Here is a 21,601-nt window from a genome sequence, read left to right as displayed (position 1 = left end):
ATCTGTCACATATCAATGTTTTTTTAGAAAATAAAGACAAACAGTTCATTGTAGGATTTTATTCTTAATTTAGGAGAAAATTCTTTCCCAAGTGAGACAAAGGACATGCTTTTTCTTTCATAAGGAGCTGAGTTGGATGTTTTCTCATGAAACATCTGGCATATGGGCACACACACTAGCATTGGTGTGCTATTTGCAGAGGAGAATTCTCACCATTTCCTTTTCTAAAAACATCTTTCTGACACTGGGTAATTCTTAATCTGAGTGAAGGCAATATTCTAGATCTTCCCTGTGGACCTCCCTTTCTCTGAATTCCAGAAATGGAAGATACTTTTGAAAAACTCACCTTTTAAAAATAGTGACTCTGGGCGCCCTCTGCTGGCTATTCTTAGTTCTTCAGCTGTATATTGGTGCCAGAGCCTGGAGCTGACCAGGGATTATTAAAGAAAACCCACGCATACACATTTATGTATGAGTGCGTATGTGTGTATACGTGTGTGTATAACATATGCATATATATGTATGTGTGTATGCATACATAGTTTAACCTTTTTTTACTCAGAGGCCCCTCTGAGGTTCTGCAGAGTTGAAAGAATCGACAATATAAACCACCTCTCCTGAAAAGTGCATACACATGCATGTGTATGCACCTGTGCTTACCCACTCCGTAGTACTATGTCCTTGAGCAAGTAACTTAACCTCTCTGAGCTTCAGTTCCTCATCTGTGAAATGGGGTAACAGGACCACACGAGGGGGGGCCTGAGGGTTAAATTTGATACTATATACAAAGTGCTTGCCCAGGGCCTAATGGTCTTATTATGGGTTAGCTGTTTTTTTCTTTTACTTATTTTATGAACCCTAGTATACAAAGCCATGTCGTTGTTGAATTCCCCATCACCTGAGCACTGATATATCAAAGAAATTATTATGCTAATCTAAATTGGAAATGACGTTTCCTCATAGTTTTATATAGGGAGACAAACCCTGTGGCCCAAAAGCCTCATGGTGAGTTGCTTGGCTCTGTCCTAGTTTCTCAGTGAGCAATATTTGTGCTGAATTATCTTTGGACATGCATGTGACTATCTTCTCACCAGCTACAAGAATGTACTCCTCAAACTATCTGAAGTTAATCCAATAATTTCCAGCCTGAAACTGAAGGTCATCTGAATCTTCTTGAACTTTAATGGCTACATAATGCGTCCTCCCTGGAGTGCAGTGGAAGGTTCTGCTGTTAGTTGCTAGGTATGTGACTTGCGTCCATGGATTCAAAATCAAATGGAGTTGTAGAGCAGTGGCTTTGTTTTGCACGGGTTAAGCCTTCCTTTGTGGTGTCATTTGTAATTCAACAGGATGGTCTTGCTGCCTGGGAGTGAGGGAGATTTGGGGGATTAAGTGACTTGGTGACACTGGGCTGTTCTGGCTGAGCAGCTTGGCCTGATTCGGGGCAGGAAAGGAATCAGGGAGACATGGGGGATGTAAGCATCATTAACTCGGCAATACACTTTACAAGCAAGCCTGCAGGTGACAGTGCTGCTCTGATGTCTTCAAGGCTGACTCAGGGGCTCCCTGTGCATTTTCCTCTCAGAGCCTGATTCAACGAGGCCTTCTTCTCTCCCGAAGCAGCCAGCTTTGGAGTGTTTCTGCTGCAGAGCAGTGATTCGCGGCAAGCGTGGGTTTTTCCCACTCTAGGCCTTCTTTCCCCAGCCACACCTTTAATCGCTGCGGTAATGCTGCCTCCAAGGCCCCTAGAGGACACAGTCCTTAGAGGAAGGGATCACTGAGCAAGGTTGACAAGTGGGTGGGGTACATTGTTCAGCAGTATTTTGAACCCCTTTCATTAGTAGCTTAGAAGTTACACCTGAAATCCTTGGGCTCTCCCCCAATACCCCTTCTGTCTCAGAATAGCTGAGCGCTTGGAAATACACAGGGAAAAAACCTTAGTGTCAGCACTGGAGGAGAGGGATCTGGGACAAGTGTGTTAATATACTAGTTGACCCACACCTCCTTCTCAGGCTTTCCATTTCTCTGGGTCTTGGCTGTCATAGGTAAAACTGGAATAAAAAGAGTGACCAGTTTATGAAATAGTTGTGAAGTACTTAAAGCATATCATGGCGGACTATACATATTAACTAAAATCTGCCATTAATTAATTCACTCTTACAAAAATATAAAGGCCCCATTTAATTATATGTATAATATTATGCTATGTAGGCACTTTGGGGTCATAGAAAACAAATGTAGACTACTTTGTTCTTCAGGAGACACTAGATACATTTAGGGAGAAAACTTCTGTAATAACGCAAGGCAATGTACTTTACATGTCAAAATGCGTGGCATACACAATTGGTGCTACGAAAGACAAGGTCCTCCTCGTTTGTGTGTGTGTGTGTGTGTGTGTGTGTGTGTGTGCACATGCCACTTATTATCTTTGCCACAGGGTGATATGAGTATCACTCAGGACTTATTTATCCCAATTGTGATCATGTGGTCATTTGCCCAGTTATCCGTTTAATGTCTTCTCCTCTTGTAGAATGCAAACTCAATAGAAAAGAGCAATTTTTAATCCCCTTGTTTTGACTCCATGTTAGCAAATAAAAAATATTTCAGAATTATACCAATATCAATTTTTGATTGTTCAAAAATCAGTTCAGAAGATATATTTTGAAGTAATGCCAGTTAAGCCAACTTAATTCCTTGATCCATTTATGCAATAAAGTCAAACCATTTCCTTAAAATTTTTTTTACTTCTTTGAAATATTTCCATTGGAATCCATTCACAATGATTTGGTTCACCACACATTTTTTAATGCATAATGTACATCAAATTTCACTGATCATAGCTTCTGCCATTGTGATTTTTTATATCAGTATTTTAGCTACTGAGTAGATAGAAATGTTATAAAGTAAATTTGAATCGGGTTATTTTTGTCAAGCCCTGTGCTATTTTGTCATATGTTGCCTTAGTTTACATGGATACGTATATGTACGTGTAGATGATCTGGCCCCAGCCTCAGCTGAGGACCTACCATCAATTGCCGGAAATATTAAGTGAGGAAGCCTTTGAGACGAGTCCAGTCCCAGCCATCATCTATGACCACATGAGACCCTGAGTAAGAACTGCCTGGCTGAGTCCAGTCAATTATCCTTATTCCCTAAGGATAATGAGAAATCGTAAAATAACTGGTGTTGTTTTAAGCCATTAAATTCTGCAGTGTTTTTGATACAGCAATAGAGAACTAGAACACTGTCCTGATAGCACCTAATTAAAGAAGATATCGTTTTGTCTCTTTCTCATACTGTGCTGTGCCCACCAGGACAACTTTTGGATTCTGGAGCAATAGACATTTACAGTAAGTGAAAACAATCTACAGAGAAACATAACAGAGTTAGGGAATAAGATGTTCTGTCCAGTGAAATAGTCTCAGTAACAGAATAAGGACATGCTTTAGGCAAATTATTGAATGCAAAGAAACACCACTTTTCAAAGAAATTACCAAATTTTAAAGAACAAAATACACACTACGTACTGAACATACTTTTTATTTGATGGCTTTTTTTTTTAGCCTTCAGAATCGTCTGTCATTTGGGGATGAACATTATGTACATCAGTTACCTCTCTACTAAGCTGCCCTTCAGAAAGACTTCAGGCAACAGGTCAAATAGCTTAGCTCTTGTGGTCAGCAGGACACTAGTTGCCCGCTGCTCAGAGAAGCAGGGCTCAAGGTCACCGCTGCTATTTATTGGTCATTTTTTTTTTTATTTTTGGCTAATGAATGGTTGTTAGCTAACAACCGGGGCCACATCCACCCAGGGCATAACAGTCATTTGAATGCTCTTTGTTGATGTTGGAGAAGATAAAAGATAAGTTGGGGGACAGGAAGCGTGCCCTATTATTCCCCAAGACTTTGAAGGTAGAGAAATTCAAATGTTTGTTTTTGCAAAACACAAGACACACAAGATGCAGTTAAGAGTCTATGAAGGCAGAGAATTTCCTTTAAGTGGGGCTACTAATGCTTCACAGAGCCTAAGCAAAGAAATTCTTTTGATATTTCTGAGGAGGAAGAACGCATTTGTTTATATAATTCTTCAACTAGGGGCAAACGCTCAGAATGCTACCACAGTAATAACAATAGTTAACGTTTATATAGCACTTACATTGTGTCAGGGACAGTCTTCCTTGCTGTATCTATCGCATTCCATCCTCGCACCAAGCCTAGGAGGTGAGTACTATTCTTATCCCCCATCTAACAGATGCGGAGACTGAGGCGAGCTCATGCCACACAGTGAGTGTGGGAGCCCTTAGTAGTCTCTGAAGAGATTCTCCCTTTTCTCCTCTGAAGAGACACAATTTGGTATGATGGAAAGGGTATGAGACTAGGAATCTGGATTTTAATTTCAGCTCCACCTCAAACTAACTATTCCAATTCCAATAAGTCATTTCTTCAACCTGAGAGAAGAGGGAGTTAAATTAAAAGACTCAGACTTCTCATTTAAAATTTCTGATTCTATGAGCAATTCTTGCCTCAGAAAGATTATGAAGTTAAAGTTAGCCTTGGTTTTGGAAGCAGCACTGAAGAGCCTGCAGCGCTCTAGGAAGAGGGCTGAGAGGCGAGAACGTCCCATTGGCCTGCAGAAGCAGAAGGCACAACTCACCAGGTGAGGAAGCTCTGACCTGGTATCAGGATGCATTTATTTTTATCAAAAAATAAAATATTCAGAGAAAAAAAGAGAAAATGGTTAACAAGTGAGATGAACTATAGGACCAAATATTTATGACCCACATAGAAAACTAAGCAATCCAGAGAGCATTATGTGGTTTTCATTGGCATTTATTTTGCAAAGTACATGGCTTGCCCATGACCAAGCAGTAATCATTTAAATTTTGGTTTACTAATCAGTTCTGAGAGCTAAATTCTGGTTTTGTTTCTGCTGCTGAGAAAATAAGACATAATCTCAAAAAAGTTTTGGAAATCTTTTTATTTCTTATTTTTTTAAGAAAATTTGACCCTACCGAACCTTAAATGAAAATTGCAAATCAATACAGGCACTATTATTTTACAGATGAAAAAAATGAGGGCCCAAATATCTCATTTAGGGTCACAGATAAATGATGACAGAATCAGTGAGAAAATCCTGGGCTATTTCCCAGAATGGTAGAACAGGCATTCGAACACTCTGAATTCAGCAAGGGTATAATCTGCAAGTTAACTACTCCCCTGAAAGTTAGCTGGAATTGGCCACTTTGTGAAATTCCTTCCCACTGTTGCTTACTGGGTTCTTGTCTGGTACTGGAAGCTGGACTGGAGACTGAGACCATGTTCCTTCCAGGATCCTCTGCGGTTTACACAGGGGAAGCCTCCTTTCTGAGGGAGCTGAGCTTTCTGTTCACTTGTATGTGGATCTCCAAAGTGGCACAACATACTCACTTCTCAGTTAGCATGCCAGCACTCAACAAGCATGGAAATTAAGGAGCAGACCAAGTGTTAATTAGTAGTGTCCACTGGAGTTTGGTGCCTGAAATCTTAGGGCGCCAATAACTGACTAGAAGCAGGCCCCCTCCAACTCAGATCCACAGGGGTTTGAACCTAAGGTTACTCAGCCCACAGGGACTGGCTGAGTGGCTGGAACGTCCGACGGCTGACTGTCCTCTTGTTTGATAGCACCATGTGGGACTTCCAGTCCTTGGGGGTATGACAGAGGAGAGCGTCCAAAGTGTAAGTGGTGACCTGGCCATTTATGTGCAGCTTCCCATAGAGCTCATCAAATCTGGCCAGAAGGGCAGGAACGTCCTTCACTTTTTCCCTCACTTTGGTCAGCTGGAAAAATGCAAGGAAAGCAAAACATTATATCTCTGCAAGATTTCTTCCTTGTTCTTTCTGTCCTTCAAGGAGAGACATAAATGTGTAGAAAAGTACAGTGTGCACGAAGTGCTGAAAGCCAGGGTGCTGGGACATGCAGAGGTATGACTGACTAAAAGGGTCTCCGCAAGCTACACGCAAAACTCAGAACTAGTACTTGAAAATCATACCTAATATCTTATAAAAGGGAGTTTAAATGTCACACACATACTATATAATGAGACACAGCAGGAAAAGGAGCTCAAATAGCAATGGAACAAGTTTGTCCCATTTAATAACCAGAGCAGAAGGCAGGACCAAATTTTTATTGGGCTTTATAGCACATGGTAATTTGTGTTTTTTTTCTCAGAGATTGGAAATCTTTTTTTTTTTTTTAAAATGTCTTGTGTTAGGTTAGGAACACTTTCCATTCTGGCACTTTTCAGAGTGTATTTGGGATGAGAATGAATACATCTCCAGTCTTGAGAGACAGGCGGAATGTGCAGATTCTCACAAGAACAGGTGAGTATGTGTCCCTGTTATTAGTGTCCTGTCAGCCACAGTCAGCTTTTGGCAATGGCAGACGGTAAGTATGGGGGACTTCTGTACTCCAGAGCACATGCAGCTCTACCGGCCACTTGCTTTTCCTTTACATCCTCTTCTCTCTGGCCTGGTTTTCCTCTTCTATTTACTTCAATCATCACTTGAATGTCGGCTTTGGAGTTACATGTGGTAAGTTTTTTGGAACTTATTCTAAAAGCTATTAGAGAGTCCAAATTGAGACATAATGTGATTTTGGTTTATAAAGCTGTGTAGAGAATTGGCAGGTATGAAAATGTATAGACTGATCTGGAGGCCCCCACCATAAGCCAGATGAGAGGATGATGGTTTAGACTGAGTAATGTATAGAAAAGATGGAGTGGATGCGTGTGAAGTATGTTTTGAAGGTTAAACTGAAAAAAATTATTGTTGAAGGCGTGAAGGAAAGGGAGGATTCAAAGATATCTTCCCAATTAAGGCTTTATAACTTGGTGATGGGCGACGTCATTAACCAAGATGGGGAGATGGGAGGACCGGATTTGGAGAGGGAAAATCAAGTTCTGTTTCAGACATGACTAATATGCCTGTGAAACATCTAAGCGGACATGTCAAGAAGTTGTTGGATATACAAGAATGAGGCATGTCAGAGAGGTCTAGACCAGAGGTGTAAATATTAGTCACAAGTATATGAGGCATTTAATTCTACAAAAATGAATGAACCCAAAATTAGAATGTGAAGCTTCTTTCTGAACAAAATCAACGTTTTACTTAGTCCAATCCTTATAAGTGATATAGCCTAAGAATAGTTTTTGGTGAAGTTTAATTGTAATCAAGGTTCCCAACATATCCTTTGGTCATCTTCTAAATATACCATAATCCAAGTACTGCACACACCTGTACAACTTCCTGTCACATGAGGGCTCCTCACTGAACTCTCAGATAAAAAGTTTAAGCACTTCTTAATGTCCTTAAAAAGAAGAGCTTGTTTAGTCCTCATGTTCAAGGTGAAGTGACTTAATGTACAGCTATGCCTTCCAAAAGAAGCAAAGTAAAACATGCCAACCTGGAAGTAACTCTGCTCTAACTGCATAGACAGCATCAGTTCTCTTACACTGTTACAAAAATATTAAATGGTGTCATTAGCAGCATTCTACAACTTAAGCAGAAAAAAAGATTATATTAAATTGTTTGTTAATTTAGTTTTAAAAAAGAAATCAATGAAGAAACAAGCTGCTGTTTGAGTGGTTTCAGTCCTAGTGTTGCAGAAAATCAACAATTCTTTTCAACATTCCTCCGGTGGTAAAATAGCACCTTATCTCCACACTGTTGGTATTAACACTAAGGAACGCATTTGTAAAATGGAGAGTTTTACAATGTAAGACTCCACATGTAATCTCGCAAACATACTTCAAACTAGCTCAAAAGCTACCTGGTTAAATGGATCAATTCATTTCTCAACAAGCTGTTCCCTGAAGTGTCTCACAATACCCACGGGAACATATTGAACTAGAGAATGACCTTTCTAAGTAAATCAGTCTTATAGGCTTTGGGGAAAATTTTTTCAGATAAAAACAATCAGTATTTTTCTATGTGGAGTTTGTTTGGATGCTATAGTCATATAGCTGATAACATACTGATGGACCAGATCTAAGGAATGATTAACAACAGTGCTACTGAGAAAACTGAAGTTGTGTTAGTACTGCACACACATGCACACGGCTGTGCACTTAAAAACCTGTCTACATTTCCGGTGCCCCTACTTTTCTAACATAGTCCAAAGGGTTTGGGTAGGTCACAACCTGTACAGAGCTGAGAAATCAGATAGAAAGAAGCTCTAAAATCAATCATACCCAGTTAGTTTCCTGTCAAGCTCCCTATACCAGCAGGAAGAAGTCTTTGTGTAGAAGTGAGAAAAGGGGATAGGACTTGGAAGGCAACGATATGGCAAAGGAGGAGAAAGCAGCCACTTGCCAATCCTGCCTTCTCAGCTACCAGCTGGGACCTGTAATATAAAAGGCAAAGGAAGGAAGGATAAAAGCAGGGGAAGGATGACCAACCAACAGGCCCCCTTGCGAGACAAAACAACAATAACCGTATCATGGTTAACAATATGATCACTGCCAATAATCTGCACTTTCTTTACAGCTTTTTTTTCCCCCTGAGGTAATCTACTACTAGAGATATACAAACTACTAAATTTCAAGTGACTAATAATTCCTCTTTGTGTGCTTAAGCTGCCAATGTGACACCCTGGTTCATTTGTTCATTTTGCTTTCGATTTTTAAAAATTGCTTCTTTCTCTTCATTTTTATTTAATTTTGTTTTAGAATTCTGCAAAGTATTTATATGGTTCCATTAGTTGGTTTATTCAGGAGCTAACACCACAATTCTAATTATAGAAGCTTTAATATGGTTTAATACCTGGCAGGTCTAGCGCCTCTCCCTGCTCTTCTTTCACAGGTTTTCCCAGCTGGTCTTGCTAGTTTGTTCTTCCTACTAAACCTTAACTACAGAAAAAAAACTAATGGTATTTTTATTCGGATGTTACATTATCACATTAACTTGGGAAAAACTGACTTTATGAGGTTGAGTCTTCTCATCTAAATACATGGTATATTTTTTCATTTGTTTAAATAGGGGAGACTTAAAAAAAAAAAAAGATAGGAGACACTATAGCCTATTGTTTGCTGATGAGAATGATCTCCAGGGAAGGGGATATTAATGATGCTCAAAAGAGGGTGAGACAATCTCTGAATTGATGCCCTGGATGGGTCAGAGAGGACTGGCTCCAGGGCCCAACTGGGGAGCTGGTTCTAGAGCTATGTGCAGTCACCATGGCTTCAGGAGAGAAGACTGAGCATACAGGGAGAGGAGCAAGAAGGCTGTCAATGCGGAAGCAGCTATTTTTTGATTGCTTACACACACACACACACACACACACACACACACACACACACACACACGCACTGAAACAGGAAGCAAGGTCATCATCTGAGAGTGAGGAGTGGGGAGAAGGTATTGAAGGCTTGAGGGGAAGGGGAAAAAAGAGAGCCAGGACCCATGAAAACAGTGTGGGAAAAAGAATAATGTAAAAGGAAAAAGTTTTCCTAGTATTTCAGAGGATATATTCTGTTAGAAGGAAAAAACTCTTTGCACCCACACAGAGAAATCTTATAACAGGAATGATAAGAGAGGCTACCATATTGAACCATCTCTCTAAGGAGGTAACCTTTTTCCTCTTCACCTTTAAATGATTGCTGCAGCAACCACATACTCACCACTTCTTCTGAGAACTCATGTTTTTTCACAAATCTTGATAAATTTCCCTCTGTAGCATCCGTTAGTATCTCTATCAGGGTTTTCAACATATTTGACTGGATATGAATCATAATCTGAATTTTAAAAAGATGCAAGCAAAAACAAAAGTGAGCCAATATTCAACACTGAGAAATGTACTCTGTAGATAAGCCTGCATTTATAGGCATGTACCCTGTTTTCATGCTATTTCCTAATTCATTTGCTTATATGGTTTCAAAAAAAATGCTTTGAACTTATGTCTGCCAGCCAAAACTTGTTTTCCAATGGCTAATCAAAATACTACAACTTCAAAACTTTTTTAAGGACAGAAATGGAGCAAGCATGGATTTGGGGCCAGATTTCCAGCAGTGGCAATTATCAGCTATGTGACTCTGGCCAGATACTTAATCTCTCTTTGATTTTCTTATTTGTAAAATAAGAAAAATACCTTCACATTTCACATTTTGAGTTACCGTGAACATTAAATAAAATACCAGCATGCAAGGTACCACCATAGAAGGTACTCAATAAACATTACTATTAGTTTCTTCCTCCCTATTTCCTCTAGATTCAGAGGCTCTGACAGACAATCTCATAAGATTGGCTCTAGGGCAATGATGCCTTTACCTTTTTTATTTATCTATTTTTTTTTTTGGTTAAGAAATTACAGGCACATAGGTTGCTGCAGTATAAAGTGTAAGCTGGTTAAAGTATCAGTGAAGCACTTCTCTTTACACTGTTGCTATTAAGGAAGTTTCAAAACTAAGTATTATACTTGGCTTTCACCACTAGCTACCTTCCATTAGACAGACACAATTAACACAAGGGACAAAAAGGAACATATCTTCCCCCCTCATCACCAATGTTCATTAGTATAGTTTGAAAAATACAGAAGAGTTTAAAGAAAATGAAAATAACTTAGAATTCAGCAACTAATGTTAATCATTGCTTATAATTTCATGTATTATCTCCCAAATATATTAATTTTCCCCAAAATTTGATTCTTCTCTGTCAATTATTATACAATGAACACTTTCTTTTAGCATTAAAAAGAAATTTTAGAAAAAAAGAAAATCTCATTTTTAATGATGAATGCATAGCAATCCATCATATAAATAATTCATCAAATAAAGTAATACCATGCTTTATTATATTGATAACTGTGCATGTTTTTAAAAATAAACATTGATTTCTAAGACTTAATTCTCAGAAGTGAAATCATAACGTCAAAGGGTATAAACATTTTTAAGGCTCTTGATCCTTAAGAAAGAAAGTTTTCTGGAAGAGATATTCATTTTTTTTATAACAAACTAGCTAGAACCAAGTTCTCTCAATAATCCATTTTATAACATTTTATGTTTGAGCATCAATGATTAGGATGAAAAGTAATCTTTGGTCCCGAAGAACAGAAAGAAATATCTCGAGCAGACTAAATCCAAAGGAGACAATCTAAGTTCAATGTTCTAAAACACAAGCAAAAATCATGAACACCCCCTTTGTTGGGAGACAGCCCTCCATGGGTCTCTCATTCAAGCGGAAACACTGACTGCCTTTATGCCAAACTATCTTCTCAAAGATGTTTGTATAACCAATAGCCTAGAAAAGACAGACACAGTGTCTCATCCAGAGCAAAGGGCAGGCATGCTTACTGCCCATTATAAGAGATGTGGGTTCCCTAAATTCAGGGTTCCTCTCTTAAAATGTAAGCCCCTGTGTGTGCAAGAGGCATATAGACCTCTTCATGTCACCCTAGGGGATTAGGGTTCAGAGAACTGATGCAAAAATGCTAATACTATGGCTACTGCTATTGTCATGAGTAATAAACTGTCCTTCACCTCCTGATGTCTTGCATAGCCCACCAGCATCCATGAAACTGTGACAGGCTAACCTGTAAGCTTGTTTGTAGGGAAAAATCTCCACTCTTCATAGTTCTTAACACCCTTGTTAATAAAAAACAATCTGAATTTGGTTGGCAGCAGTCTGTCCTATTGAGGGGAGGACAAGTCTGCCTTGTTGACTGCTTTATCTCCAGTGCCCGACACCTAATAGACCTTCAACAATAACGAATGAGAAGGGCAGCACAGCAATTTCCAAGGATAAACCTCCTAGAACATCATGCTAGAAACTATTAATGATGTGCTCCTGGCAGATTTTAACTTTTCTTAAGTTTTCCCAATTTCTCTCTTTGCCTCCAGCAATTATCTGATTCAGTAGGGATTTCAAGAGTGAGGTTCAATATCTTGAAATATACTGAAGGGCAATATAGATGATATGGATGATATGGATGAGGCAGTTAATGATGAAAGGCAAAGAGAAAATTTTAAGCTAAGAGCTTGTCTCAAACGAAAGTCTCAGGGTGCAATTAAGGAAAGCTAAATCAGGTTATAGCACATTGCTTTAATCTTATAGACTTTAAACAAAAGGCTAGGAAAATTGAATTAGCAAGGAGCAGGGGGAATTTTGTTAAGAAAAACTATTACAAGAACACATACTTCCTGTTCCTCAGATTTTCTGCAGCCTCGGGAAATGCTGAAAAATCGCTGGATGCCTTTGGCCAAAAAAAAGAAAACAGAAGCCCTAAACATGCCAAAAATTTGCATTTCTTTTTTCTTTTCTTTTCTTTTCTTTTCTTTTCAGGTTTGCTATCTTTGAAGTAGAATATCATAGTATGATAGAGACTGCTAGTTTTCTAAACAATATCCATTCTGCTCTTCTTTTTTGATAACAGACTCCCTAACTTTAACTGATGCTATGATGTATGGAACTCAAAGACTGTATTTCCTAGGTTTCTTTGCAACTAGGTATTATTATGGGATTAAGTGCTGGCCAATAACATGTAAATACCAGTTGCTGGGTGAGATAATTTTGAAAGCATCCTTTAAAGGGGCCAACTTTTTTGTCCTTCTCCATTCTTCCTATTTCTTGCTGGAATAACTATAAAACGGATGGAAGTCACGTGCTTAGGATAGTGGTATAAAATGTCACAACAGACCTAGGCTAACCACCTCTGGTTTTCCACATGAAAAAAGGAAGCAAGCAAGCAAGCAAGCCTCTAACTGGCACAGACACTTTTCTTGGAGTCTACATTGCCCCCTACCAAATGAAATTCTTAACTGACACATACGGGTGAGATGTTGCTACAAAAGGATTTATGAGAAATGAGTCCTGTCTCTTTTCCTACCTATGCGGCCTAAGAGACTTCCTAGTATGAGCTAGAACTTTAGGGTGACCCTAGTGAGGAGAAAGGGCATTAAAACATGTTAATAAAGAAATGATAAAAGCAGCAAAACTAACCACTTATAAATTTCCTTGCAAGGTAATTCAATTCCAAAGAATGAGTCTCCATTTGGAGACATGCCAGGTTTCTAGAGAAATGATCAGAATTTATATAGAATTAGTGGACAGTTACCCTGTGTTGGTCTCTGATACTTTCAGATTTATTTGGAAGTAGAAATTAATCCTTCGATATTGAGCAGCATTGCTAAAGAGGGGGCTACGGTTCTTTTGGGATTGATGGGTTTAAATTCAGAGTAAAAGGGCAGAGTCAATATGCATGTGCTTCGATGAGATCATCTGTCAAATCAGTACAATATATAGCATGTATTAGCTGGGAAAATGGGAAACCAGACCCTCTGGGTCATATTGGCAGCAGGAGAAATTTCAATGAAAAGAAAATTGAGGGGGGATAACTGGGTAAGTTCAAATTCCAATTGGCAGCAGAAAAAGATTTTAGTATAAGGCATTAATTTTTAAAGTAGATCAGGAAAATACTTCATTTATTTCTGCTAATACTGATGGAACAGACTCCATACGCAGCCTATTCGTCAGGTTTCCATTTTTTAATAATTAACAAATTGCCCTTAAGGATTCCAAGAAGGTGACTCAGCCTTGGAGAAGCTAGGGCCCATTGAATCATTTTTGTAAAAAAAAAAACAAAAACAAAAACAAAAACAAAAAAAACCCTTTTCTAATAACAGAGACCCAGAATCTGAAAGATTATTAAACATGAGAACAGCAACCATCTCTTTTTCATCATTCCTGAGGGAGATGAAACAGGCTTATATTAAAATATGACAAATTTAGATTTGACATTTAGAGGAATTTCCTGAGTGAGAATTTTTAAACAAAAGTATCTTCAAGTTTTCTGACAATAGATAATTCTGTGACCCAATTAATGGAGAGAATGATTCATATTCAAGATCAACTCAAGGTTGCTCATACAGTCCTTGCCTGAAATATGCCCATTCCACCACATTAATCAGCTGCCTTTCCTTTCCAGCTCTTAGAGAAGGGAGCTGTTCCAGCTAGCCTTGCTCGGGGGTGCACTTCCCACCATGCTGTGGATTTCTCCTCCTCCCGTGAGTGGACAGCTTCACTCTCAGCAGGCTGTTTTATTTTCACTAAAGCATTTTCTCATTTAGAAAAAAAAATCATTACCAGATTCTCCTAACAACTGTGAGAGATAGCCAAGGATTGAAATAGATGAGGTATCTAAATCTAAGGGTGCACTAATAGCAGATTCGATTTTTGGTATCCAGTCCTATGTTTTCATTATTCAAGAGGAACAGCTATTCCCAATCCTCGAAAAAAGAGATACAACTCACAACCCACATCTCTGTAGGTTGGGGTGGAGTGGTGGGGAAACCATTTGTTTGTGTTAAAACTCTGACTCTGTTATTTAATTAACTGTGAGAACCTGGGTACTTGACTCACCGTTTGAAATTTCGTTTACCACATCTATAATATGGAGACATACTGTTCTGACAGAGTTGTATAAAATGAACCAACAAATGTAAAGTATCTAGCACGGTACCTTGGCTAAATTATATTAAAACCCTGTCTATCTCACTCTCTTCAGTGTCTCGCCACCAATCTTTCTTGATCCCCAGAACCTCACTTCCACTCTAGGAAAAGCTACTAATGGTCCTCATAAAACCCCTCTCACCAGACTATAGTCCTCTCCTACGTGATGTCATAAATTGAAATCCTAGCAATTCCACTTCTGTCCAATCATGAAATGAGGGCATCTGCAGGCCACGCTCTCTCTCAGAAGCAGTTACAGACTTGGGATATCCAGAGCTGTCCATGTTCAGTAACAAGCAGAGAAGATAAAATATGTACGGCATCCGCTGGAAGACCAAGCTTCCTAGTCTGCTTGGCTTACTGGTATTGGCTCAGATGACTTGAACTTCTGGACTCGGGACCTTTTCCACTTGGCCTCCCAGAACTGCCCAAGCCTGTGAACTTTTCAGGCTGACCTACCGGCTGTGACCTGTGGTTTCTACTTAGGCACCCAGTCCTGGGACAGGAAGGCATAGGTGACTCGCTGCTCACTGGGGCTGATGAGCCATAGCAGGCTGGCAGCATAAGAATGAAAATAGCTAACATTTATGAAATGCTTACCATGTCAGGCACTATTTTATGCATCATAGGTGTATTTACTCTATAAGTTAGGTAGCATGGATAGGAAGCAATTAGCACACAGGTTCCTCTCAAGTCTTAGTAAAGAGACTGGAGAGTCTATCTTCCTTCTCTCTACTTCTACAGCCTTCTGTAGCATTTGTTCTATCTACGGCATTTAGTTATATTTATATTAGTTATATTTTTCCACCTATTTACAAACTTCTGGAAGAACAGACCATGTTCACTCTTATCACGGGGCTATATTGTAACTTTCATACAGAGCTCAATAAATGAACTGAATTAAGCCTTTCGGAGATCAAAAGCCATTGTATACAAACAAAAACCTCTAGTCATCATTTTAGAACATTTCAAGCCTTACTTTAAACCTTAAAGAAGTCACTTACCTTTAAGTTAGTGCAGATTATGCTCTCTGGCTTCATGATTTGAGAAAAAATAGATATAGCTTTTTCCACCTGGTTCTATAAGGAAGAAAAACAATCATACCCAAGTCGTGTGAATAATACTCTGCTATCATAAAGACCATTTAGAGATATCAGGATATTCCTGTTCATGGTGCCCCAGGATTTCGAAGCCCACAAAGAAAATATGCTTTTTTGGTAATCAAGAATGAACATTCTACAAAATGAGTCCTATAGTCTCATGTTACTGAATGTTTTAACAACCTGCCTGGGTTCCAGTTTTTAAGACAGAGGCATAAAGTTGACATTTCTCCTTCTCCTACTGGAATGAGCATTTAAAAAACAAAACCAAACCAAACCGAGAGACAGAAATGCGAAACCCATCTTTGACATAATCAGAACATAGCAGAAACCTCAAGCCACAGAGCACTGCCAAAAACACTGGAGATGGAGCATAGGTAAGCTCCCAGAAGGTAGTGAAAGAACATTGCTGCATATCTCAGAAAAAGCTCACAAAATAGTTCTCAAAGGTGAGAGGCACAAGCTGGAGTACAAACCCTAAATTCCTGTTTACAACGATGGTTAGTAATAGTGTTTATGACTAGTAATAAGGAGTTCTCTGAATCCTTTTCGGTGACAGAGGTGAGGCTAATCAAGGATTTATGTAGATAAGCCATATTTGCAGGAAGCAGTACGCTACTATTACAGCAGTAAAGAGACTTTTTTTTACTGAAAACCAATTCCATGCCTATTCCTCTCGGCCAGAGAGAAATAAAGCGTATGCAAATTTGTAAACAAAACTCTGCATTACATAAAGAAAAATCCTGCTAGTCTCTCTCTGATATGAATCTTCTGCAAGTAGCTCTTCTAAGAGAAACTTATGTTTTTCAATGGTGAATAATAATAATAAAAATAACCAGCATGTGATCTATATAAAGACACTATAAGGAAAAAAAAGAGAAAGAATACAGCAAAACAAAATAAGAAAATAACTAGAAGATGAAGAAATCTCAAGAGAAAATGTTTCCATGGATACAGAGGACAAGAATTAGAAAAAATGAACATAATCCAGTCACTCAGAAGTGGGGGGAAAAGATCAAACAGGCCTCAGATTCTCCATGGCAAAGACAGCTCCATACTAAAAGACAGAAGCGTTATACCTAAAATAACCTCAGAAAAGAAAGTATTACCTCAAAACTTTATATTTGGCCAAACAAGGGGGGAAAAAAAAACAGGCAAATAATTTTAAATACTAAGAACTCAGAAAACTGTTCACTTGAAGACACACTTCAGTCACAAAGAGGTAACTGAAAAAACAATAATAAAACAACTAGCAGTAAACAATGAACATATTTAAATACATATAAGATTAAAATAAATGTGGAGAATATGGTTACAGAATGAAGCATGAATATTACGCACCTGGACAATGAAGAAATGATAATACTAATAAGAGTTGGGAAGAGAAAGGGAGAAAGAAGAAAAGAGGTAGAAAAATATGCCCATTTCCTTATCTCTATTACCTGTGGTCAAAAAAATATCATTTAAAGCTGACAAGTCAAGCATATTTAAGAGAAAAATGAATACTATGAAAGATAACACATTAACCAATTGAGCGGCAGAGAAGCAGCAAAATAAAAGGGTGAAAAAAGGAAAAATACTAACTTTACCATTACAGCAGGAGTAGGTACTACCAAAGGAATCAGAGGATGAAGAAAATTAAATAAAGTTATGGTTTTAAAGTAAGCACTAGAGCAAAAATATAAACCAAAAGAAAGAAAACATGGCATAAGTTATTTAAAAAGTTATAAAAACCTAAAGCATAAATGAAACCTAAGATTAAATATATGTCTATCTATATAGATGGGCTACACTAAAAGAAAGATTAACAGTACATTATAAAGCAAAGTCCAAATCTATGCAGTATATGAGAGATAAACCTAAAATAGAACAATTCAGAAAGATAGCAAATAAAAGAACAGGAAAAGGTGTATGTCAGGCAAATGCAATCCTAATCGAACCAAAGAGATGAACAAACAAAAATGAGGGTAGAAATATTAATACTAGACAAGATGGAAGTCAGGCAAAAACTTTAGATAAGACTAAGAAAGGCACTTTATAATGTTACAGTGAGAGATCCACACTGATGATTTAACAGTTACAATATAACACTGATATATATAGATACCTCTCTATAGATAGATATATAGACAGACAGACAGAGATATATATATATATATGCATGTATGTATCTCTGTCTGTCTGTCTGGTGTGTGTGTATGTATATATATATATATATATACATACACACACACCAGACGGCATTAAACACCCATAAAGGAAGAACTACAGAAATAAAAAAGAAACAAAAATATATTCCTAAGAAGTAACTTTCATTCATATCCCTCAGCTCCTGACAGCCTAAGAGTACAAAGCAATCCCCACAGCAAGAGGGAAACTCACAGAGTTAAAGTAGTAGATGCCGGTAACTGTGTGTCCCTTAAGCCTTTGTCCTTCAATGACTGTCTCAGCAGTGTGTGAAAATGGGTCACCCTGATATTTTCATTTCTAAATAATGATAAACAAGAGTTGTCCAGCCATATTTTACCAGCTGGGTAAATAACCTGGCTAGGTTAATATTTTTGCTGCTATAAAATTTCCTTTTACTACATATTAAATGTGTAAAGAATTTCACATTTTCTTAGGCTTTGGAATGGGACATCTTGGTAGGGGCTCTTCAAGAGACGGGGTGTTCCAGGGTTCCAGCTTTAATTGTCTTTCACTGAAGTGTGACAACAGGAAGGTCCTATCTTCTCTCTGAGTCTCGGCTGCCTCTAACTGTCCAGTGAGAGAGGGAGGCTAAAAAGGCTGCTAAAGTCTCTTCTAAATAAGAGTATTTGGGTCTAACTATGAAATATAAGACCTCATTTCTACAATGAGCTCATTGTGGGAACCCTCAGTTATCTGAGGTGAATTCAGCTTTGGAGACATTAAATTAAACTGTTCTCTGAGAACATTACACAGTAAACCGATCACTTAAAATTTTAATTTTTAATTGAGAAATGTCTCCCAGAGGGCAGCTTCTCTCTGATTCTCCAGAGGATCCTAGCCAACCCCTTCTAAATAGCAATGCATGTCATGTCCTCAATTGTAAATGGAAACATTCTTTGGAGGCACAGGTACAGATGCAGGTTGCCATGGCACCAAAGGCATTGGTCTCTTTATGTGGACTTTTTCTTTGATACAGTCAGAAGAAAAAATAAATAAATAAAGGCAAGAACAAATGAAATTGATAATGTCCTGCCCATTCCCAAATCACTAATGTGCATCCCAAAGCCTTACCTGATTCAGAGCTAATGCCACAGCAAAACAGGATGCTCTCCTAGAGAGGACTTCTCCTTTGATTAGGGCTTCTTCTCTTAATGTAGTACAGATTTTAAAAGACTCAGGGCTATTCTGGAAGAAGATAGGATTGCTCAATAAATAAATGCCATGAACTTTTAAGTTGATTAAAATGGTTAATAGACATCAGTATTTCACATTTCTTTAGAATTTCCCAGAGCCTATCTCAAGCCCCTTAACCTTAAGAACCAGATAGAAACTATTTGCAATTAGACCAGGTTACCTATATATTAGCAGCTCAAATCTAAATTAATTTTATTTTTAAAGCCCTTTGTCAATTTTCCAATCAGGGGCAGTTCCACCAGCAAACATACAGGTCTCTTCGTATCTTGGTGGTCTGGTTTCTGGACACAGGTACCATAACGTGAAAGTACAGTCAGCCTGCTACTACATTAAACGATAGAGTAAAGCTCAGCAACATGAAACCTTTCCTGAGAGGATTTCCAATCTGAAAATATTCACATAAGTCAAATATCCGAAAACATGAATACTAATTTGAACATAAATCATGAAAAGAATCCCATAAAAAGTGAAAACTTAAAAAAAATTTTTCGAGAATGTGAGTAATACACAAACCAGCAGATAGCAATGCTAAAACCAAATCACCTCCTTTGTACATGTTGTAGGTGGATTAAGCTTATGAGAGCAGCATCTATGTATATGTCATGACATGATTCACAATTCAAATTCTAAAGTAAAACCTGAATTTGATGAAAGAGGGCAGTTCCCAGAACTGGCTTAGAACTTGTAATGGCTGACCAGTTCAATTTTTTAACTCTAGATTCCACTGAGTGAAACAAGTTATTCTTGGACACAATACAGGAGAGAAAAGTCCTCTGACCCTCGTAAGTGGTAGAATTAAATTCTCTCCACTTCAGTATACATTCTCAGAGGCATCTCTAAGTAAGTTAGAAAACTGGATATCACAGTGCTGAATAACTGATGCTCGAGTGTTGTGTATTTTGTTGGCTTTCTGTTTTACAGAACCATAGAATGGTGTGATTAGAAAGGATTATTTAGTAATTCAGGGGTCATCAAACTATGACCCTCAGGCCAAATCCAGCCTAAGGCTAAAACTGTTTTTACACTTTTAAAGGTTTGTAAAAACACAAAGAATATGTGACCGAAACTATATGTGGTCCCTGAAGCCTAAAATATTTTCTATCTGGCCTTTTATAGAAAAAGTTTGCTGACTCCTGAATCTAAGCCCCTCGTTTCACAAATGAGGAAAGTGACCAGTTTAAAGCCAGTTAATGGTAAAGCTGAGAGTAGACAGCAAGTTTCTCAGTTTCTAGGTTGGTTTTCTTTCCACTATAACCAACTGTCCCTTTTGTTTTGGAAAACTGGTATTATTGCTACACTTTTTAGGGAAGTTTTCAACGGCCAATGTTCTTCTGCCTTGCTTGGTGTTCATTTTCAGCATAAAAAGGGTTTGCTAAGTTTCCAAAGTTTAAAAGGCATGAATGGTTATAGTTATGCATGGAACCTTGGTCAATGAACTATTTCAGTTATCATTCATTCATTCATTAAATAATGAAGAAATAGTTTCTATATACAAGAAACAATACTGATACAGCAACGATGAAGGGACTGCTAAGTCATGCTCTCTGTCCTCCAAGAGTATATTTTAACATCACATTACATTTATTAAAGACTGTGTACCAGGCACTGTGTTAGGTGCTGGCATACCAAGATGCCTCAAGGAGCTTATACTCTAGTGGAGAGGATGAAATGTGCCTCTACTTCGTACAATATCAGGCAGTGTTACAAGTGCTACATATGTGATACAAATAGAGTACAATCAAGGGATGCTGGAGGAGATTTCAACTTAGGTGATTATAAAGAAATTTACAGATGAGGACAAAGTAGCCTTTGAGTCTGCCATGAGGGATAGATTTCCCCTGGAGAGGGGCAGAGAAGGCTGTCTAGTAGAGTCCACTCACAGCGGCGAGACCACGTGAAAGCAGAGCTTGAACCCAGAATACTGTTTCTTGTTCTCAGTATCCACGCAATTGCCAGAGAAGAGTGAAAGATGATAAAATTGCTTTTTCCATAATAAAACTGTCTGACATGGCTAACTTGGGTTTTCTAAAAATGAACACATTTAAAATGGAAATATCTGCACCAGATGGAAAATACTTTGTAGGAACTGAATTTTATTGTAGAGAAAAAAAATTTCTCTCTCAAACACTATCCACAATGCCCTAAAGGTTGATGGGAGATAGTCTTACCAGTTTGTAGCAAATTGCAAAAGCAAGGACATAGGTATCTTTGCTGAACTTCACATCTTGGTTTTTCATCTCAATCAATACTTCCAATGCACCTGTCAAAAGTCAGGAGTGGGCCAGCAGTGTTAAATGCGTTTCAGTGAGTTCAGTCCTCTACTGCTGATCCCCAGAATTCTGATCTGCTCAGCACCATCTACTGAAAGGTGTATTTCAGCACAATAAAAGCTATTTGTCAAAATCATTTAGCAATTAACTAAATTTCAAAATTAATGATCAGGTCATATAGCAAGAACTAATATTTTAAAACCAGTTATAATTTCAGCATAAGTAAAGTCTGCGGTGTTGAGTTTAAGGCATGATATATGATGCGATCATGTTTTCACACTTACAGAATGAGGTCTCCATGATTCAGGAACCCATCAGGAATGTATAAATCATTTTGCATGGTCCACTGTTTTCTCTAACTCTATACCAG

The 21,601-nt window shown here is 38.2% G+C and overlaps 1 protein-coding gene across 2 annotated transcripts in view; it reads right to left on the bottom strand.

Annotated features, from left to right (window-relative positions):
• Positions 1-4,958: 4,958 nt before the first annotated feature.
• The window catches only part of PTCD2 (pentatricopeptide repeat domain 2), a 28,712-nt gene continuing 12,069 nt past the window's right edge, over positions 4,959-21,601 (bottom strand). For both annotated transcript variants that reach the window (XM_039870175.1, XM_039870176.1), the window contains 5 exons: positions 21,130-21,221; positions 18,839-18,952; positions 15,482-15,556; positions 9,656-9,769; positions 4,959-5,816 (listed from right to left, as the gene is read on the bottom strand). In XM_039870175.1, the coding sequence (XP_039726109.1) occupies positions 5,592-5,816; positions 9,656-9,769; positions 15,482-15,556; positions 18,839-18,952; positions 21,130-21,221 (620 nt within the window). In that variant the 3' untranslated portion in view covers positions 4,959-5,591. The remainder of the gene's footprint in view (positions 5,817-9,655; positions 9,770-15,481; positions 15,557-18,838; positions 18,953-21,129; positions 21,222-21,601) is intronic.

This window comes from Pteropus medius, unplaced genomic scaffold (assembly GCF_902729225.1).
Source record: "Pteropus medius unplaced genomic scaffold, Ma_sr-lr_union100, whole genome shotgun sequence".
Taxonomy (NCBI): Eukaryota; Metazoa; Chordata; class Mammalia; order Chiroptera; family Pteropodidae; genus Pteropus; species Pteropus medius.
Note: the sequence above shows the minus strand (reverse complement) of the source record. Positions and strands in the feature narration are given on the sequence as shown.